This window comes from Maniola hyperantus, chromosome 15, assembly GCF_902806685.2.
Source record: "Maniola hyperantus chromosome 15, iAphHyp1.2, whole genome shotgun sequence".
Taxonomy (NCBI): domain Eukaryota; kingdom Metazoa; phylum Arthropoda; class Insecta; order Lepidoptera; family Nymphalidae; genus Maniola; species Maniola hyperantus.
The window spans coordinates 13,367,468-13,390,443 of NC_048550.1; the positions used below are offsets into that span (position 1 = coordinate 13,367,468).

Below are 22,976 nucleotides of genomic sequence, written 5' to 3' on the forward strand. Positions count from 1 at the left end.
CTATTGTCGTACCTACTCCTAGCACAAGCCTGACGTTTAGTTGGAGAGGAAAGGGGATTATTAGTCATTTAACAGGGCTATAATTCTTAAAAAAAAAAAAAAAAGTTGTCAACCGATTGACGTCCACCGCTGGACATAGATCTCTTGTAGGGGTTCCCATATGCCACGGTCTTGCCCCAACTGGATTCGGTGGCAAACGATTCACCCTGTGCGAGTCGTTTGATGCCCTGTGGGGAAGTCACCATTCCAGCACGTTGGGACCCCAACGTCTATCAGTTCTTCGAACGATGCTTTCCACCCATTGCCTCTTCACCTTTGCAACATGTTTATCCATATCAGTTACTCTGGTTCTTCTAAGGATCTTCTCATTCCTGATTAGATCACGTAAAGAAACTCCAAGCACGAGACTATTTTATGAAAAATAAAGTTATCCTTAAATCCAGATTAATAGTCAAGAATCCGAACCTCAGAGAGGTCCTATAGATGTAAGAATTTGTGACCATATTTTGTGCCAGGTGGTATAAGTCCTGCAAATTGCTCCATGCAATTTGAACCATGTCTCATTAACACCGAAATGACGTAATTTTGACGTCAGCTGAAATAAAAATATACTATCAGCTCGAAACTTCAGTCTAATGCTGACGTCACTAAAATGGCGGCCACGCGCATTAGTAATTTGCGAGACTTTATAGCATCTCGCAGAAAATCCTGGAAGTGTGTTATTTTCGATGGTAAATAACGATATCCTATTTCGTTTTCAGATAACTCAACAAAGTCACCAAAGCTGATCCCCTACCCAAGCTGGGCAGCGCATCAGATAGGATCAGATGGGAAACCAGAAATTGTCTCACCCTTCAGAATCAGAGCCGACAAGTGCGACCGCCTTTGGGTATTGGACAACGGGAAAATTGGGAATCTGGAGAACAACAAAACTATATTCCCTCCATCCCTTATAATTTACGATTTGAAGACAGATACGCTCATCAGAAAATACGTTTTCCCAAAAGACCAAGTAAAGGAAGACTCTGGTTTTGCAAACATTGCTGTTGAAGATTCAGATTGTGACAAAACTTTTGCTTATGCCGCTGATTTGGGGAAACCAGGCATCGTGGTTTATTCATGGGAAAAGAACGAATCCTGGAGGATAACTCATCACTACTTCCACCCAGATCCTTTAGCGTGCGATTTTAGTGTAAAAGGCCGTAATTTCAGCTGGACGGATGCCATTTTTGGAATAGGATTGTCTGCTCCAAATGCTGATAACTTCAGCACTTTGTACTTCCATCCGATGGCCAGTTATAATGAGTTCGCAGTATCTACTGAATACTTGAGGAACCAATCAGTAGCTGATGCAAATTTTGATGCCTTCAAACTACTCGGAAGCAGAGGACCGAACGCTCAATCAAGCGCTTCGTTTGTCGACCCAAAAACCGGAGTCCTGTTCTACTCTCTTGTAAATCTAAATGCTGTCGCTTGTTGGAGGACAACCAACAAGGAATACCTGATGAAGAACCAAGGAAGAATTTATATGGATGACGTGAAGATGATTTACCCCACTGATATTAAAGTAGATTACAACGAAAGTCTATGGGTTCTGTCGAATAGAATGCCGATTTGGATGTACGATAAATTGGACCCCAACGACTTTAACTTCAGGGTCTTCTCTGCTCCAGTTTTGAATGCGATCAGTCACACAGCTTGTGACGTCACACCGAGATCAGATATTTTAGATAAGTTCGTAAATAAAATTAAGAATGTAACAAATAAAATTGCAGCCAAAATTAATCCTAATTCAGGTGTCTGCAACACTCCGTTATCTTTTGCAGTTGTTGTTTTATTAACAACAGCTATTTCATTGTTAGTGTGATCGTGAGAATTGTACAAAATGTGTTAATTTAGTAGCTATTTAAGTCACTAAGAGCCAGCGCGTGCCAGACCTTCGTTATTTTATAAAAGCTGAAAGTTTTACTATGGATCGTCCCCAACACAGGGAGGAACGATCAGCGATAACAAGTAATAAGGGTGTAAAAAATCTTACGTCAAAGTATAACGTCTTACTTTTTTTATATTTTCTTCGGAAAAGTATTAGAAAACACGTCATGCATTGTCAGACACTAAGGCTGATATCTATAGAACGCACTTTGACTTTGCTCAGACATAAGATTGCGTTAAAACGAGACAGATTTATGTCAGAGATATACATCTGTCTCGTTTTAACTATAGATTTCACCCTTAGTATGGTGGCAACCAACTGCCAGCCACCCTTAAAGTTTAATAAATTGTTAAAATTACTTCCTGTGTTGGGACAGTACGTACGCAGAGAAAATTTCAGCTTTTATAAAATAACGGAGGTTTGGCACGCGCTAGCTCTCTGTCTATAAGGTTTATAAGAGTGTATCATTCCAGTGTCCGTGGATAAAAATTTTGATGTGCATTGTGAAATTGTAATGAAATTATTTAGTAATTTTTTGGTTTATCCTAAACCTAAGTAAATCTTAGGTTTTACTGGAAAACCTAAAATTTACCGTAATTCAAGCTCTTAATATACTAACACCAGCTGATGCCCGCGACTTCATCCGCGTGGAATTACTTTGTCTACTTTGTTATTGTTTTACTTTACGTGGAATTTTGTCGCACGGCGAGACTATCGCCGCGATTCTCTCGTCCGTGGAGATGGCGCCTAAGCCGGAGAAACGCTCGTGTGTAAGGACCCTAAGGGTGGAAAGACATAACCACAGAGTTGTAAGGTACCTAATAGAAATGGCATGTATTTGACCAAGAATGTTTACGTTACCTTTATTTATTGTGATTTTGTACAGAATAAATGATTTTGTAATAATTTTGTGTGTACTTACATGAAGATTGTGCCTTGTACGAGTGATATTAACTTAGTGATAAACTAATTAAGTTAATGATAACATTGTTTTTTTTTATTTGTAAATAATACTTATTTGTGATAGATAATAAAGGCTTAAATATGAACAAGTGTTTTAATTTAGAAAGCATGCTCTTATAGCTGTGATAGCCTAGTGGTTAGGACGTCCACCTTCTAATCGTAGGTCGGGGTTCGACCCCGGGCACGCACTTCTAACTTTTCGGGTAGTTAAAAATACTTGCTTTAACGGTGAAGGAAAACATCAGGAGGAAACCTGCATGCCTATGAGAGTTCTCCAGAATGTTCTCAAAGGTATGTGAAGTCCACCATCCGCACATAGCCAGCGTAGTAGTTATGGCCAAACCCTTCTCACTCTGAGAGGAGACCCGTGCTCTGTAGTGAGCCGGCGATGGGTTGATCATGATGATGAAAGTGGTGATAGCCAAGTAATTAAGACGTTTTGAGCGCTGTGGTCTTAACAGTGGGAGGTCCCGGGTTCGATTCCTGGCAGGGGTTTGGAATTTTATAATTTCTAAATTTCTGGTCTGATCTGGTGGGAAGCTTCGGCCGTGGCTAGTTATCACCCTACCGGCAAAGCCGTGCCGCCAAGCGATTTAGCGTTCCGGTACGATGCCGTGTAGAAACCCAAGGGGTATGGGTTTAATAAAAACTGCCATACCCCTTCCAGGTTAGCCCGCTATCATCTTAGACTGCATCATCACTTACCACCAGGTGAGATTGCAGTCAAGGGCTAACTTGTAACTGAATAAAAAAAAAAAAAACGTCCGCCTACTATTCGGAAGGTTGGAGCTTGATCCCTGGCACGCACACATCACGAGTCTCTTTTTAGAATGAGGAGAGTGACCATAGTCTACCACGCTAGTCAAGTGAGGATTGTCAGACTTCACATTGGGGATGTATGGAGAACTCTGAGTGAAGCAGGTTTCCTCACGATGTTTTTCATCACCAGTAAAGCAAGTAACTCCGAAAAGTAAGAGGTATATCCTCGGATCGCACCCCAAACTCCCCGAATAGGAAGCCGGTTTTAGCCGTCGCCGCACTTATATCACTGCTTATTATAAAGGCAATTAGTTAGCGGAAATATTATCTTACTTAGATAAAGTAAATAATTTTAGTCCCGTTAATATTGCACGGAATTAATTAATTGCTTTTACTTACATTTTATTGACACTTTCTACTTTCTCCGATAGCTGTTATTATGTTGAAACGACTAGCGCCATCTGTTGATGAGTTGATACACTGTTGTTTAAACTTCATGGCTTTTGTAAATTGCATTATTTTATCCAGCTGATAGATGGCCTTAGTTCTTATGTAAGGTTTTTTTGGCTAGCATTTTGGCTATTTTTGGATCATTTTAGGGTTCCGTACCCGAAGAGTGTCAACGGGACCCTATTAGTAAGCCTCTTATCTTAGGTTGTTGCCTAAATTCTAATAACCACATATATTATTATAATCATTTTATGCTGTTGTTAATATAACATATTGGCGATAAATTATTGAATTATAGTTTAATTAGGTAAACTAGGTTAACCATGTTACCAAAATGAAATCTTGAGGTATACCCTGTGATGGCCTAGTGGTTATGACGTCCGCCTTCTAATCAGAGGTCGGGGGTTCGATCCTTTACACGCAACTCTAAGTTTTCGGAGTTATGTGCGTTTTAAGTAGGTACTTAATTAAATATCACTTGCTTTAACGGTGAAGGAAAACATCGCGAGGAAACCTGCATGCCTGAGAGTTCTCCATAATGTTCTCAATGTTGTTATACCATTCAGTCCATTGAAACATCGACTCAAAATGTTTGATAAACCAACTCAGTTGGAGATTCTTTTTGCCCCCGCACTATTTATCCATACTAATATTATAAATGCAAAAGTGTGTCTGTCTGTCTGTCTGTCCGTCTGTCTGTCTGTCTGTCTTCTAGTCTTTCACGGCCCATCTGTTCAACCGATTTTGACGAAATTTGGTACAGCGATAGCTTGCATCCCGAGGAAGGACATAAGCTACTTTTAATCCCGGAAAATCAAAGAGTTCCCACGGGATTTTTAGAAATCTAAATCCACGCGGACGAAGTCGCGGGCATCATCTAGTTTATCATAAAAATCTGGTAGAATGGCAAAAAATCTTGTTTAATTAAAAATTCGACCGTAAGCTTGGCGATCGGGGGTGTCTGGCTATTAGGCGTCTGTGACCTATCCCTACAGTTTCTAGGCGGCATCGTACCTTATGTGGAACCAGACTTATCAGGTAAAACAGAAAATAATGGCGACTATATTATAGCTCGTAAAATTAACGATTACCTCCAATTATACCATAAATATAGATAACGAAACGACGAACAGGGTTGTTATTGCATTTTCCATAGTGTCTTGCATCAGAAGTGGAACTTGTCAAAATGTTTAACTTGTTTGATTGATATACTTGAATAGGTCTACTAAGTATAACTATGTCAGTTAAAGTAGACGATACGGTAAGTACCTATACGTAATTTTCCTTCTTAAACTCATTTATTTTAATTTTTAATAGGTATCTTCAGTATCGCTACCCATATTTTAAACACGAAAGTGTCTTTGTTTGTCCTTCAATCACGTTGCAACGGTGCAATCGATTGACGTGATTTTTTGCATCGGGTATAGACCGTATAGATAAAGACTGTGGCTCTACCGCGGTTGTTTGACAGCTACAATGTCACGATCGCAATCATCTCTGATTGGTTAATGCTCGCTCACTATTGGCCACAATGCATTGTTGCAACAAGAATCGCACAAATTCAGCCAATCAGAACAATTGAGATTGTAATAATGATTGATGCAGGTTTTAGACAATCGCCCTACTGGAGAGTGACATAGGCTACTTTTTATCCAGGAAAATGAAGAGTTTCCACGGGATTTTTGAATATCCTGATTCCACGCGGACGAAGTCGCGGGCATCATCTAGTATTACAGATTTCTAGCACTAATAGTCTCTGAGATTAACCAAGGATGGAAGGACGGACGTACATGGCGAAACTATAAGGGTTCCTTATTTACTACGGAACCCTAAAATCTCTTTTTCCCTCAGAAGGCAGAGCCGCCTGTGAGCTTAAAACAACAGTGCGTGAAATGCTTCCAAGGGACCAACTGCCTCAAGACTGTCGTCATCTTGCTGTGTCTTATGCTGGTCGTTCAACAGGTAATCTATACAAACTAGCTTGTCTGCGACTACGTCCGCGTGGACTACGTCACCCCTGTTTTATACTCCTCTAGGGATTGAATTTTCATATATCCTTTCTTAGCGGATGTCTACTTCATAATAGCTATTCAGTCCGATTCTTCCAGCAGTTTGAGCTGTGCGTTCATTGATCAGTCAGTCACTCAGTCTTTTCCTTTTATATAAATACTAGCTTATGCTCGCGACTTCGTCCGCGTGGACTACAAAATTTCAAAACCCTATTTCACCCCCTTGGGAGTTGAATTTTCAAAAATCCTTTCTTAGCGGATGCCTACGTCATAATAGCTATCTGCATGCCAAATTTCAGCTTGATCCGTCCAGTAGTTAGAGCTGTGCGTTGATAGATCAGTCAGTCAATCAGTCAGTCAGTCAGTCAGTCAGTCAGTCAGTCAGTCACCTTTTCCTTTTATATATTCAGATGTATTTAGATTAAATAGAAGGATCATCATCATTATCATCATTATAATCATAAATGGGTAGCACTGAAAGTTTTTAGAATCGGCTACTTGTTGAGAAAGGTTGTCAATGAAAAATATCAGGTCATAAAAAGTACTGATGTCTGCTGATTAGACACCACAAAAACGCAAAATAACATCCTGTATTTTTTAAAAGTACGCAATGTATTGCAAATAAACCATCTGACGGATTTTTTTTTTAATTCTTTATTTAGCCAAATAATAATTATACAATTTTACGCTTGACATCCTAAAACTCAGTTGAGTTTGTATGGATGTTGCACATTCCTCTTATAAAACTAAACTAAACTAGATAATAACTAAGTACAAATCAAAACTGATAAAATCGATAATATTGGTAGATCAAATGTACTCGCGATTATGACTTCGCACCGCGCACCGTGCAATGCTGGTGCTTGATGGATGCTAGAGGTAAACAAACGTTGCGTAGATATGTGCCGCGGACTCAGTGATCGCGTTGTAGGCGGGGCATTAACCCCGAGTTTTGAACATTATACATTGCGTGTGTAAAAAAATACTGAATCAATAAAACTACAAGACATATGGTTAGGTATTGGTATTGGATTATGTTTAGGTGGTTTAATAGCGCTAAGTTTTCGCTAGCATTCTAATTATATCCTGTACCTTTAGTGTTATCGATTCTTTGTGTAGATCTCATCATGCATCGATAAGCTGATCGACAAGCCAGTCACGACGTACACGCACTTCGACTACAATAAGACGATCAGGTACCCCAGCGTCACATTCTGCCGGGAGCCACCCTACAAGGAGAAACAACTACAGGTACCTATAGTACGCTACCATAAGCTGTGATAGCCTAGTGGTTAGGACGTCCGCCTTCTGTTCGGAGGTCGAGGGTTCGATCCCGGGCACGCACCTCTAACTCTTCGGAGTTATGTGCGTTTTAATTAATTAAATATCACTTGCTTTAACGGTGATGTAAACCAAAATGAGGAAAGCTGCATGCCTGAGAGTTCTCCATAATGTTCTCGAAGGTGTGTGACGTCTACCAATCCGCACATGGCCAGCGTGGTAGACTATGGCCAAAACCCTTCTCACTCTGAGAGGAGACCCGTGCTCTGTAGTGAGCCAGCGATGGGTTGATCATGATGATAGTACGTGACAGCTAGCTAAATAACTATAGCAACTCTCATTTATGAATCATGACAACAACGTCGCCTATGACTAGACAACCCTAAGTAACACTACCTCAGGTCCTCACAGGTCCCTACCTACACCGGCTCCTCCATCCCCATACCGGTCCCAGACCAACCAGCTAACCTAGTACACCACACCTAGTACTATAACCTCAAACAACAGAAATCACATTAGGTTACAACAACAATAATAATAAAACTCACAATACGACACACAGTGTCTACTGAGAAGTTCCACTGGCAAGAGCCAGACCAATAATGAATCACTACGCACAGCGTGTTCGATTTTATAGTCTCACAATAGGTGGGGACGATGACGTGATGTTCAATGAGCAATCTGTTTACAATTAAAATACAGCCCTGCCGACATATAGTTACATTTTCTCTTTTGTAGAAATACAACTTACACGCACATCCTCGCTACTCGTCGCAGTGGAGAGAGTTCAACTTCTCCAGGATCCCGCTGGACGAGCTGTGGGAACAGATCTCGTACAACCAAGAGGACTACTTTGTATCATACGGCCTCGATAGACTGCCTGAGAGTGAGTACCTACCTTATCCAGAGTGTAATTAGAACGCTAATAAAAACTTAGCGCTTTTATTATACTACCTAAACACAATCCAATCCCAATAACAATTTGATTTAGTATTTTTCAAAGCCGTAATGTGTAGCGCGCAAATTATCATTCCTCGCTTACAACGCATTATTGCCAACGCGGCATCTATCTACGCAACGTTCGTTAACCTCTAGCGTCAGTCAGATGTTTTCTTTGCAATAGGTACTTCGCGAACTTTCAAAATACAGGATTTATTCATTTATTTTCCGCGTTGTTTTTGTGGTATCTTATCAATAATCATCAGTACCTACCTGTCTTCGTTTTTGCTAGCGTTCTTTTGTTGTTATAGTGGCAATAGAAATACACATTCTGTGATCAATTTTCTACCTACACACAAGATACAGCTTGCTGACCGACAGACGAACGGATGGACGGACAGCGAAGGCTTAGTAATAGGGTCCAGTTGGCGCCCTTCGGGTTCGGAACCCTAGAAACTACGTCAGACCAAAACAATGTTGAGATAAATCAGACAGACGGACGGATGGACAGCGAAGGCTTAGTAATAGGGTCCCGTTGGCACCTTTCGGCTACAGGAAATAATGATAAAATATTATATAAGGGGCGCAAAATTGTCCGTCCGGGTAGTGTATGTGGGTACACTACCTCAGCGCTGTTTTTCAAGCAACTCCTGAAAAAAATATTGACCTCATTCCACCCTCCTTTTTCTACAACCGCACCGTGCGCCACCGTAAGGAACTTCACCCTCACCATCTGGGTGTCTGGTGCACTTCCACCCTGTCGGCTGTGTCAGATCCTTCTTTCCACGCACATGCAAACTGTGGAACCAACTCCCATCGGCGGTGTTCCCACTAGATTACAACATGGGGTTATTCAAGGGGCGGACCAACAAATTCCTAAAAGGCCGGCAACGCATTGGCAGTTCCTCTGGTGACCTCACTTAACATCAGGTGACCCGCCTGCTCGTTTGCTCGCTATCTCTATTAAAGAAAAATCCGCTCAACGTCCTGGACCGGTCCGGGTTTCATAATTGATCTTTGCGATAAAAGTCTGTCTTGTCATCAGATGTGGAAATAACCCCAGTGATGGGCTTCGTGGGCGGGCGCTGTTACACCATATCGCCCAAAGCGCTGGACATGAAGGCGAAGGCCACCAGACAGTACGGCTACTCCGTCACTCTGCAGCACTACGCCTCTGACCTGGAGGCGCCCACTGGTAAATGGCTCCCAGGATACCATGTTTACATCCATTATGGAAGGGAACCTTACACAGGTAATAAACAATGCAATGATGATAAACCCCCCCCCCCCCCCCCCCCCGACTGAACTTCGGCCAGCAGCCAATCTTTTTAAAAAAAAAAAGAATATTACCCTTGACTAACATTCCCGTTTCCTCTCCAATTAGGTATACGACAATAATACGACAATAGTGCAACGGGTGGGGTTTGAACCGGCGATCTTTCGAATTTCAGTCCGCACTTTTAACCGCTGACCTATAATTGAGGCTATTATATCATCATCATCATCGTCAACCGAAGGATGTCCACTGCTGGATATAGTCTATTGTAGGGACTTCCTCCATACGCCACGTTCTTGCGCCGTGCGCCGCCGCCTGAATCTAACGGCTCCCTGCGACTCTTAGCTAGCTACAGAGCCAACTACACCCGGGTATCATAAAAACGAGAGTGAATAGATATCTTCTGAGTAAACGCGTTCCACCTTGGGCGACATTATCACTTTCCATTATTTTTTTATTTTAATGAAAATCTAAATAGGTATAAGCATAAAAGGAAAAGGTGACTGACTGACTGATCTATCAACGCACAGCTCAAACTACTCGACGGTTTGGGCTGAAAATTACCACGCAGATAGTTATTATGACGTAGGCATCCGCTAAGAAAGGATTTTCGAAAAATCAAACCCCTAAGGGGGTAAAATGGGGGTTTGAAATTATTGTAGTCCACACGGACGAAGTCACGGGAATAAGCTAGTATTACAATAAAAATTAAAGTTAGCCTTATCTAATTACAATACAAATCATGCCCGCGTGGAATGGTACCAAGAATACTGGCTGCGTTTCCGCGCTGGACAGCCAGGCTGATCCGTTGCGCAAAAAATGAGCCAGTCCTTCTGTCAATCTCTTTTAACTAAATCAGAATTAATTATTAATAATAATTTAATAATTTAATTTAATTTATCTTAGTTTTAATTTAATTTTGTTTTTTTTAGATTTAAGTTTATTAATTAAATTAAAATAACCTTTAACTAAATTAAGTATGAGTTATTTACAAATCCAGGTGACCTTTCTTGCAGAAGTTGAAGTGTACAACGGAGGTCTAGTGGATTACCTTTACGTCAACACAGGGGAAATGGTGAGCGTCAAGCTGACGGTGGATGAGTATGTGATGATCAGCAGTGAAGACGGTCCGTGTACTAACGCGGCTAACTATAGCGCTAACTCCGTAAGTGAACTAATAATTATAATGCTAAATTGTGTCTGTCTGTTTATCACCGTTTCACGGCCCACCCGTTTAACCGATTTTGACGAAGTTTGGTACAGAGATAGCTTGCGTCTTGGAGAAGGTACACGGTCACTTTTTATCCCGGAAAATCAAAGAGTTTCCACGGGATTTTTGAAAACCTAAATCCACGCGAGCGAAGTCGCGGGCATCAGCTGGTCATATTATATAAACTAGTAAGACTAGTATAGAGATATGGCATAAATACACTTCAGCTTTAGATAGAAATCTAAACCTGATTCTATCTTCTTGTAATCAATCAATCAATCAATCAGTCTGTTTACGTCCACAGCTGGACACAGGCCTTCCCAAGAGCGCGCCACCATACACGCTCCTCTGCCTTCCTCATTCACCCACTTCCCGCTACCTTCTTAAGGTCGTCAGTCCAGCGGGTTGGAGGTCATCCTACACTGTGTTTGCTGATACACGGTCTCCACCCCAGAACACGTCTGCCCCAGCGGCCATCGGTTCTGCGGCAGACGTAGCCTGCCCACTGCCACTTCAGCTGGCTAATTCGTAGGGCTATATCAGTCACTTTGGTTCTCTGACGGTTTTCCTCGTTACGAATTAATTGCCCCTCAGAGAGACACCCAACATAGCCCGCTACATAATACGTTAAGCACGGACTTTGAACTTGTGGACAAGGCCAACTGTCAGTGTCCACTTATCTTCTTGTAAAGTTAAAATCCTTTTCAGTGCACAACACAATACGTAACGGATCTTGTGACGAAGCTGGTCGGCTGTTCCGGACCCTGGATGAAGAGCAAGTTGCCGTACTGCAATAACTTCTCCGACATGAGATCTCTGATGTCCAACTACACAAAGTACTTACGTTTTTAAACAGTTTTATATTTAACCGAATTCCAAAAACGAGGTGGTTCTCAAGTCGGCCCGTTTTAAAAAAAAATTATGGACATCGATTTTTTTGAGGTTTCCGGACCAATTTGTAATTTGTAATTTTCAATTTTCTAAGAAAGATAACTATATCAAGTATTATATTATTATGAAAGGTCTTCACCAGTGCATTCTAAAACAGATTTTTATTTATTTAATAGTATCATAGTTTTTGAATTATCCTGCAAAATGTCGAAAAAATACGACTGTAGTACGGAACCCTCATTGCGCGAGCCTGACTCGCACTTGGCCGGTTTTTTTTTAAATCAGCAGAGGAAATTTCCGCCGCGGTGATGCATAAAAGTTTCTGGATCCAACTCCCTAATCCTGATGCTGCAGGATCACTGCCCCCCTAAGTTAACAAGTTATTATAGTAGTTTCTTTTCGAAATCTGTCTTGTCCTCTTCTAGTTTGATCCAGAACCACGAGTGCCGCAGTTGTCCTCGGTTCTGCCGCTCGCTGCTGTACAACGCGTTTGTGACGGACAGACAGCGGAACTACACCTGGGACGACCAGGACATACACAGGCCCGTCGCGGCGGCGGACGCTAGTTTGGAGACCACTGTGGCTATCTTTTTTATGCTTATAATATTATAATACTAATATATGCTTATAAAATAAATATAATGCTTGCGACCTAGTCCGCGTGGACTACATCAATTTCATATTTCACACCCTTAGGGGTTGTATTTTCAAAAATCCTTTCTTAGCGGATGCCTCTGTCATAATAGCTATCTGCATGCCAAATTTCAGCCCAATCCGTCCAGTAGTTTGACCTGTGCGTTGCTTGGCGTTGCTAGATCAGTCAGTCAGTCAGTTATATCTGTATTGTAATTGTTTCAGATATACCTTCACTTCAACAACATGATGGTGTCGGTGTACGAGGAGAAACACAACTATGACTGGAATCTATTCGTGTCGGACCTTGGAGGAAGTGTCGTAAGTTATCTCATTATTTTTCTCTAGACACACGGTTTTTGAAACAGGTTTTCAGCTGTGCTGGATTTATGTACTGGGAACAACTGACACTGTAGTTAGTGAAGACCTGATAAGTGATACCATGTTCTAAATAACTTAAAATGAAAAAAAAACGGTCGTGTGTTTTGTCCAAGTGCGAGTCAGGCTCGCGCACTGAGAGTTCGGTACTACAGTCGTATTTGTGCACGATAATTCAAAAACTATGATTCATAAAAATAATAATTAAAAATCTGTTTTAGAATGCACAAGTAAAGCTCTTTCATACATATGATACCCCACTTGGTATAGTTTTATTAACCAAAACCACAATTTAATTTTTTTTATGCGATGTAACCCTAAATTCACGATGTTGTTGTAGGATGTGACCTACCTACCAAATTTCATGATTCTAAGCAACGGGAAGTACCCTGTAGGTTTCTTGACAGACAGACAGACAGACAACAAAGTGATCCTATAAGGGTTCCGTTTTTCTTTTGAGGTACGGAACCCTAAAAAAGGCTGCAATTTGTCTCTAATCAAAGAAACCTTTGCCGATCAACCCTGGCTATCTAGCCAAGGCATCATCACATACGTGAGCACGTCGGCTTTTACGTAAAGAAAACGTTTCCCACCGTTCCTAATGCATTCTATTGGATCTCTGACGTATTATAAATAAACAAGCGTATTGAACATAATATTTATGAGGCTGCCCACTTAATCCTAGATTTCTAAGCATGCTCGTATCACACTGAGAGACCTTACGATAGTACGAAAGATTAGATAGGTAAGTAATTTTTTTTTAAATAGAGATAGCGAGCAAACGAGCAGGCGGGTCACCTGATGTTAAGTGAGGTCACCAGAGGAACTGCCAATGCGTTGCCGGCCTTTTAGGAATTTGTTGGTCCGCCCCTTGAATAACCCCATGTTGTAATCTAGTGGGATTTGGGAACACCGCCGAAGGGAGTTGATTCTACAGTTTGCATGTGCGTGGAAAAAAAGATCTGGCACAACGGGTCGTCGAAAATATCTAAGGATTAGAAAGAACTAAGCTGATTCATATGTCCATGGGAGGAACCTTTCAGTTCAGGTCAGTCGTCACCTTGGGACCCCAACGTCTATCGGTTTTTCGAACTATCTGCCCTGCCCATTGCCATTTCAGCTTCACAGCCCGTTGAGCTATGTCGGCTACTCTAGTTCACCTACGGATCTTCTCATTCCTGATTAGATCAAGTAGAGAAACTCCACGCATAGCTCTCTCCATTGCCCGCTTAGTGAGTCTGAGTTTTCTTATGAGGCCCATAGTTAGCGTTAGCGATCATGTCTTGGATCCATAACATATTAGGTATGTCATCACTGGCAACACCTACTGTTCAAAGACTAGGTAACCTTTAGACCTTCCAATTTAGTATAATACATAATATTAAGTTTTATGTAAAACTAGCTTATATGCTCGCGACTTCGTCTACACCAAACCCCTATTTCACCCCCTGGGATTGAATTTTAAAAAATCCTTTCTCAGCGGACGTCTACGTCATAACAGTTACCTGCATGCCTAATTTCAACCCGATCCGTCCACTAGCTATGCGTTGATAGATCAGTCAGTCAGTCAGCTTTTCCTATATTTAGACAAATAGTTAGATGTGCTATTCATTCTGAGAAGGTAGTTCCAGTAGCTCAGTGCGATACTGTACCCGTAGTACAAGATTTTACGTCTCACCAAACGAAACCAAAATCGAGAGTCGAAATACTTCGGCGTTACAGTAAAATGGACCTAAACAGCCTTGAATTGAAGTCAAATATTCAATGCCACTGATTTTAATTTCGCAATGTTTCCGCTTGGAGCGCTGGCTGTAGAAATGTAGACAAACTTGAGCTTTAAAACAAGGCAATTAAGATCCAGTTTACTGTAACGCGGAAGTATTTCGACTCTCGAATTTGGTTTGGTTTGGTGAGACCAAGTAGAAAAGAGAAAATCTTGTATTACGGGTACTGTACTAAGAGGTTCGTTTATTAATTTACCTGGCACTTGGCCAATATTAGTTTCGCTCTGAGCAGGGGTCTATGTAAGCTGGTCGTTTTTCTAATGACTCACTGGAAATTCATCTCATATAGACGCAATATTTACGGTGCTCCAGTAATACTTTACGTTCTGTTTGAAATCTCAAATACAAGGCTATATTAACAAGATTAACAACTAGTTGATGCCCGCGACTTCGTATGCGTGGATTTAGATTGTTGAAAATCCCCTGGAAACTTCGATTTTCCGGGATAAAAGTAGCCTATGTCACTCTCTAGGTCTTAAACTATACCCGTCACGTCCGTTATTATATCCGTTGCTCCGTTGTGACGTGATTGAAGGACAAACCAACAAACAAACACACTTTCGCATTTATAATAGGGGTAGTGATTGAAGAAATGATAGCTTAGTGGTTAAAAGGACGGCAGCTTCTATTTAGGAGGTCGGGGTTCGATCCCGGGTCCGCACCTCTAACTTTTCAACATCGTGAGGCATGCAGGTTTATGCCTGAGAGTTGTAAAATGTGTGTCAAGTCTGCCAATCCACACTGGGGCAGCGTGGTGGACAGTGGCCTACACACTTCTCATTCTGAGATCACGATGGTGATGACTTAAATCAAAGAGTGTTATACTAAACTTATTATTTAAAAGGTATTGAAATTATATATGATTTTTTGGTAGATGAATATTATTACAGTTACTAAAGCCTGAAAATTAATTTTATCAGTATCTAAAATCAATCGCATAACGATGGAGGTGTTCTTGTAGGATCCTAAATTCGTTGAAATTTCAAAAAGCTTAAGGCCAGGTTCTACATTTTTTTAAACCTTTATTTTCAGGGTTTCCTCTTAGGTCTCTCGGTGGTCGGACTGTTCAATATCATCGGATACATCGGGGTTTACTTCATCAGGCCCTTCATTTGCAGTAAGAGTAAGACGGTTACTGTCACCAACAGTAACAGTAACTCTGATAGCGTGGCTACAATTACTCCGAGCGAATATTTTACTAGATATGACCAGAGGAAGTAAATGTAAAAGTAGATGATTACTAATATGACACCACAAAAAAACGCGAAAAAAATAAAAAAAATATCCTATATTTTGTAAAAGTTCAAATAAAACATCTGACTGACGCTCGAACGTCAACGAACGTTGCGTAAGTAGACCATTCGGAGTCAATGTCACGTCCTAGATGGGGCATTGACCCCAGTTTGAAAAGCTATACATTGCGGGTTTGAAAAATATGAAATCACTAAAACTAAAAAGTGAGGCAAATGGTTATTGGTATTGGATTGTGTTTAGATAGTAAGTATAACATTGGGGCCGATTCTCTTGTACGCAATCTCTAAACTAAACTAAAATGACACGTCTAAATCTATTGCTATCTCTGTCATAATGTTGCTTGCGGAAAAGGATAGCACTAGATTTAGACCTGTTAATTTAGTTTAGTTTAGAGATTGTGTACAAGAGAATCGGCCCCAGTGGCACCGATTCTAAGCACAACCTAATTTTAGAGTATTCGCACCCTCTTCTTACTATTGTAATATGAAAAGGACAGAAGCAGTTTGACATTTCTAAATTTAATTTTTAGATGGTAAAACCCGTGATTTTAGCACGCACTCGCGAACCTACTGTTTAAATTTGTATTGTGCACTAAAATTTAGAGTCTTTAAATGTGAAAGTCATGTTCCGTTCCTTTTTTAGCATTAGTAAAAAGAAAAGGATGCAGATACTCTAAATTTAGTTTAGAGAGAGACTAGAGAATCGGGGCCAATAACGCTAAGTTTTTGCTAGCGTTCTGGTATAATATTATAAAGAGCGACGAAAACTGCACTGTGAGGCGCAACGCACACTGGCAAAGCCGAGACACGGCGTCTTTCTTGAAAATAACTTAAGGTGGTTTGATACAGCCGGCCGTGAAAATTCAAATTTTCGTTAGTTTTTCGAAAATAGTAGACAAATCATACACCGAAGGTAATGAGTTTTGCGGGCATAACATTTATGCATCTACATGTTTTTTCATAAAAACTTTGGTCAAAAATACTCATTTACTTCATATTTGTTCCTGAAAGATAATTTTCAGAAATTTCCCAGATTTGCACAAATATGAAGTAAATGAGTACTTTTGACCAAAGATTTTATGGAAAAACATGTAGATGCATAAATGTTATGCCCGCAAAATTCATTACCTTCGATGTATGATTAGTCTACTATTTTCGAAAAACTAACTAAAATTTGAATTTTCGCGGTTGGATCAATCAAATTGCCTTAAACTAAATATTATTTTGACTCTTGGTACCGCTCTGCTCTGCGGGTGAGCAACTGCAGTGCGCAAGACGCAAGCTTTCTGTACCTACTGTGCGATCAGTTTTAGATTTAAGAAATTTTGTTGACGGCAGCGGTTTTCGAAATAAGAATGAGGAAGTTTCAGGGCGAACGTTCAATAAAATTTTCATAGATGGCGCTGTGTACTGCACCCACTAAAAACGAAAAATAATACCTATATTTATATGATTTAGCCAGAATGTCAGCATTTTCGTTGCCAACTATTCCAGCATGCTCTGGTACCTAGCGTAGAACCACCCGGTATTGGGCCAGGGTGTCTCTGCAGTTTTCAACCAGTCTTGAGTTAACAACCTCAGAGGACAGAGCTGAAAGTGAAGAAAGCCGTATGTTTTATTGATGTTGTTGTTTTGCAGGATGTTTTACGTTCAAATTATTATAGCGTATACCTTCGCTCGGAAATTATTTTTCGTTTTAGTGGGTGCAGTAAACAGCGCCATCTATGAAAATTTTACGGAACGTTCGCCCTGAAACTTCCTCATTGATGATAGATTTATGGAAATGTTTACTACAATAAACTTTAATTTAGCACGCAATACGCATCATAGATTAATAATTATTATTGGTTTCGCTTGGCACGCATATATTTTATTGTTTCATTTTACAAAACTCAAAACTACCTACGTAGGTATATAGACATTGGGGCCGATTCTCTTGTAGACAATCTCTAAACTAAACTAAATTAACAGGTCTAAATCTCGTGCTATCCTTTTCCGTAAGCAAGATTATTAAAGGGATAGCAATAGATTTAGATGCGCCATTTTAGTTTGGTTTAGAGATTGTGTACAACGGAATTAGCCACATTATCAGTATTACAATAAACTAGATCTGCCACTCCATCGTGTATATCCACAGGATAAGTACCTACCTATTATACTTTTTAAAGTTCCTGTAAAGGCGATGTCCGTGCCCAGGATTCCAAGCAATCTCTATAATCTCTGGTGGTGGTGTCTGGTGGGAGGCTTCGGCAATGGCTAGTTACCACTAGACGCGCGGACAACACCCCCTCCCTGCCAGGTCAATTAAACCTAACCTAAGAGAAACTGTTAACCATGTTGAGCCTCAATAGCTCAACCGGTATAGGAGTGGACTGAAAACCGAAAGGTCGACGGTTCAAACCCCGCCCGTTTTGTCGTACCTACTCCTAGCACAAGCCTGACGCTTAATTGGAGAGGAAAGGGGAATATTAGTCATTTAACATGGCTAATATTCTTTTAAAAAAAAAAAAAAGTTACCAGGATACACCGGCCCAAGCGCTGCTCTTCCCCCGGAAGGGACTCGCAACACTCAGGCACACGGGGAGGTTACCTGGCTGGGAGTTACGCTTACTTGGAGGGGAAAAGGGGAACATTCGACGACCTCCCTGGCGCAGTGGTGAGCGCTGTGGTCTTAATAGTGGGAGGTCCCGGGTTCGATTCCTGGCAGGGGTTTGGAATTTTATAATTTCTAAATTTCTGGTCTGGTCTGGTGGGAGGCTTCGGCCGTGGCTAGTTACCACCCTACCGGCAAAGCCGTGCCGCCAAGCGATTTAGCGTTTCGGTACGATGCCGTGTAGAAACCAAAGGGGTATGGGTTTAATAAAAACTGCCATACCCCTTCCAGGTTAGCCCGCTATCATCTTAGACTCCATCATCACTTACCACCAGGTGAGATTGCAGTCAAGGGCTAACTTGTCTGAATAAAAAAAAAAAAAAAAAACATTAGTCCTGAAAAATCAGCCCCACGATTGTGTAAGAAAAACACGATGAATACGTTTTTCTTACACAATTGGGGGGCTGGCTAGAAAAAAACCGGCCAAGTGCGAGTCAGACTCGCGCACTGAAGGTTCCGTACTACAATCGTATTTTATCGACATTTTGCAGTATAAATCATTTTTTTTTCTTTTCTTTCATATGATAACCCACTTGGTGTAATAATCTTACTTTGAAAGTTGAAAATAGCAATATTTGTTCATGAACAATTTAATTTTTTTGTGTGTGATGTAACCACAAATTCACGGTTTTCAGATTTTTCCCCTTATGTCTGCTATGAAACCTACTTACCTGCTAAATTTCATGATTCCTAGTAGTCAGTTACCCAGCAGTTGGCGCGCATCGCTTCCTGGTAACATTGTGCTGCAAATAGACCGCCTAGCCGAGTTATCTTATTGGAGTTTATTGTGTCATAAATATTATGTTGTTTTTAATCTTTAATATCGTTTTAAACGCTCATGAGCAGTTTACCAGATTCTCAATTCATCAGATTTCCTATTCAGTGATAGCCTAAAAAGCTGTGATAGCCTAGTGGTTTGGACGTCCGCCTTCTAATCGGAGGTCAGGGGTTCGATCCCGGGCACGCACCTCTAAGTTTTCGAAGCTATGTGCGTTTTAATTAATTAAATATCACTTACTTTAACGGTGAAGGAAAACATCGTGAGGAAACCGGCATGCCTGAGAGTTCTCCATAATGTTCTCAAAGGTGTGTGAAGTCTACCAATCCGCACATGGCCAGCGTGGTAGACTATGGCCAAAACCCTTCTCATTCTGAGAGGAGACCCGTACGCTCTGTAGTGAGCCGGTTATGGGTTGATCATGATGATGACGATGATGAGATTCGCACCATACCAGATTCTCAATTCTCCAGATTCGCAACTCAGCAGATTTGGAACTCACCAGATTTTGTACTTATAATCAGAAAAAAATGCGTATTACTTCTGATCTGGTGAAATCATTTCTGGTTATTGTTAAAGAGCGACTGTGAAAAACAAAAAAAGCATTTGTTCACTCATCATTGCTATTACGAAATGTTCTAAAACCAACGCATCCCTTTCTAAATATAGGAAAGGGCAACATCATCAAGCATCACGCCAAGGAGAAGATGTTGCTGCCCCCACACACCTTCAGCTACTCAACTCATTATTACCTTTCATCATGTACAACAACCGATAGACGTCTACTACTGGATATAGGTCTCTTGTAGCGGCTCCTTGCGACTCGCCTGATGACGTCCGTCCACCTAGTGAGGGGTCTTCCAACGCTACGCTTTCTGGTACAAGGTTGCTATTCCAGCTACTTATCTAGGTATTTATATTTAGTTACATAATATCATGAAAAAGTTTACATTTACATAAGTCAACTTGTCTGGTGGTACATATTTATATTACAAATAAATTAAGTTAATTAAAATGCATTAACCATTCGAGCTTCTGCTATATTTTTATAATTAACATCAACTAACAGACTGTGTCCAGAAAAAACCAATTCGGACAAACGGAATTTGTTTTTTTTGCCCCGTTGGTCAACTGCTTTCGATGAGGAAACATTACTTATTATAATTTCACCCTCAAAGTGAAGTTGAACTTTTTGTGTGAAACATACATTCTTGCTTACGTTCTTGTTTTCGTACAAATACCTATCATCATCATCATCATCATCCTGTGGACGTCCACTGTTGGACATGGGCCTTTCCGAAAAACGTTGCAGTAGCGACAGCAACGCGGATAGCAGTAGCAATGCGACAGTTCATTTGCTGTCTCTCTTCTTCTTCTTCTTATTTTGCTTTGTGGCTATTGCTGTCTCTCTCTAGCCGGACGTTTGACAGCAATGATCGCGAGATTTACGCCTGTCGCAAGCCTGTCGCAAGCCTGTCGCAAGCCTGTCGCGAGATACGTAATGCCGCCGGTCCTCAGCCTTCCTCATCCAGCCACCTCCCGCCAGCCTCTTTACATCGTCGCGTCCATCGTGCTGGAGGGCGTCCCACACCACGCTTGCTACAAATACAAATACCTTTGTATCTACTTATTCCTGTCGTACGCTTCTGGAGTGTGAATCACACTATTCACAAATGTTCGCGCCAAAACGTACGCTATTTCGGATTAGCGACCTGTTTTACATCCGAACTAATAATATAATGCTAAATTGTGTCTGTCTGTTTATCACCGTTTCACGGCCCACCCGTTTAACCGATTTTGACGAAGTTTGGTACGGAGATAGCTTGCGTCTTGTAGAAGGTACACGGTCACTTTTTATGCCGGAAAATCAAAGAGTTCCCACGCGATTCTTAAAAAATCTAAATCCATGCGAACAAGTCTGCCAGACACCCTTAAAGTTAAAAGATTTAGGGTGTCTGGCAGGGGGTTGCCACGACACTAAAGGTGAGATCTATAGAGCTCACTCTGACTTTGCTTAGACTTAAGACAGAGTTAAAACGAGACAAATATTGTATATCTCTCACATAAACCTGTCTGATTTCAACTTAATCTTAAGTCTGAGTAAAGTCAAAGTGCGCTCTATACTTAGATCCCTACCTAAGGCTGAGATCTATAGAGCGAACTTTGACTTTGCTCAGACTTATGATTGAGTTAAAACGAGACAGATTTATGTGAGAGATATAGCTCTGTCTTGTTTTAACTTTGTCTTAAGTCTAAGCTAAGTCAGAGTGCGCTCTATAGATCTCAACCTAAGTGTCTGGCACTGCATGACGTGATTTCCGAAGAAAATATAAAAAAATAGACTCATACTTGGACTGATACTTGTTACCTGTTATCTCCCAAAGCCACTATGATCTAAAACATCCAAACAAACGTTCCTCCCAGTGTTGGGGACAATAAGCAGATAAAGTTTAAGCTTTTATAAAGTAACGTAGGTCTAGCACGCGCTGGCTCTCTTTATAATATGGGTTAATTTGTAATAGCTCAAATTGCTGGATCTAGAAATTTATGCTACCTAGTTCATTACACAAATTTAAATTTAAACTTTTGTTAATTTTATTATTTCAGAACTGATGAGAAACCATTATTTTCGAGATTTTTTAATATTATTACAATATTTCATAATCTCCATAAAACTTTTATGAGTGTATACACGTTTGCCCACGCCCCACGTCCAAACAATATCGAAAACTTTCATGGCACATATTTATGTAATCCGTTTTAGTTTATGACACTTTATTTGCATCGAGAACAAGATTTACGAGACTTTATAATTTTTGTTGATTTTGTAAGTCTGTACTTAGACTTTTTTCCAAAGTTATTAGTTTTTTTCAAATTTATAGACTAGTGCTTGGCTGCAAACAGACCTGGTGGCAAGTGATGATGCAGTCTAAGGGGGTCTTCGAACACTGCGTCTTCCGGTGCGAGGTCGCCATTCCAGCACTTTGGGACCCCGACGTCTATCGGTTTTACGAACTATGTGCCCTGCCCATTGCCACTTCAGCTTCGCAACTCGTTAAGCTATGTTAGTTACTCTAGTTCTCCTACGGATCTCCTTATTTCTGATTTGATCACGTAGAGAAACCTCTCTCCATCGCCCGCTGAGTGACTCTGTGTTTTCTTATGAGGTTTAAATACTATAAACTAATTGAATTTAAAGGCATTGAGATATTTTCGGTTCGTCCAAAATGGCGTACAATAATTTACGTCAGCCATTCATAATTCAGACGTCCAAACATATGGAACTTGCTCTTATACCCAGCAGTTAAGGTTGAAAATACCATAACTTCCGATCGTCCGCCAAGAATTCACAGCATCCAAGCATTGACCTTGCGATTGCCTCGAGATAAGTAATTTGGGTGTATTATTGGATTTAGAATGCAATTCTACGTTAACGTAGCTACATAGCTGATGCATTATTTATTTTGTTCTCTCATCTCTGATTAAGAACAGTGCAGCACGCGGCAGAAAATAATGCATCGATCTTTAGAATGAGAAACCTATGCAGAGGCGTCTCTAGCCCTTGTGGCGCCCGTGTGCAACCAGTACCCTGGCGCCCTCTAGTCTAGTAGGAGCAGGGTCAAAATGGAATACTAACAGTTATATTTTGAAATGGAAATTCGGATGCAAATGGTGCAATTTTAAATGATGACGGCGCGGCGTCAGCCATAACACGAGCGCAGGGTCTTTGAGAGCGCCGGCATCGACGCATCTTTGGAGGTGTCGGCGCTCGGCGCCCCCTTAGAC

At 40.9% G+C, this 22,976-nt stretch overlaps 1 protein-coding gene across 1 annotated transcript in view; it reads left to right on the forward strand.

Annotated features, from left to right (window-relative positions):
• LOC117989063 (uncharacterized) overlaps window positions 1-15,925 on the forward strand; it is a 39,986-nt gene extending 24,061 nt beyond the window's left edge. The window contains exons 3-12 of the mRNA XM_069503590.1: window positions 762-1,738; window positions 5,960-6,067; window positions 7,234-7,365; window positions 8,134-8,281; window positions 9,380-9,586; window positions 10,627-10,775; window positions 11,529-11,656; window positions 12,137-12,290; window positions 12,570-12,665; window positions 15,539-15,925. Of these exons, the coding sequence (XP_069359691.1) occupies window positions 762-1,738; window positions 5,960-6,067; window positions 7,234-7,365; window positions 8,134-8,281; window positions 9,380-9,586; window positions 10,627-10,775; window positions 11,529-11,656; window positions 12,137-12,290; window positions 12,570-12,665; window positions 15,539-15,727 (2,288 nt within the window). The 3' untranslated portion in view covers window positions 15,728-15,925. The remainder of the gene's footprint in view (window positions 1-761; window positions 1,739-5,959; window positions 6,068-7,233; window positions 7,366-8,133; window positions 8,282-9,379; window positions 9,587-10,626; window positions 10,776-11,528; window positions 11,657-12,136; window positions 12,291-12,569; window positions 12,666-15,538) is intronic.
• Window positions 15,926-22,976: the final 7,051 nt, after the last annotated feature.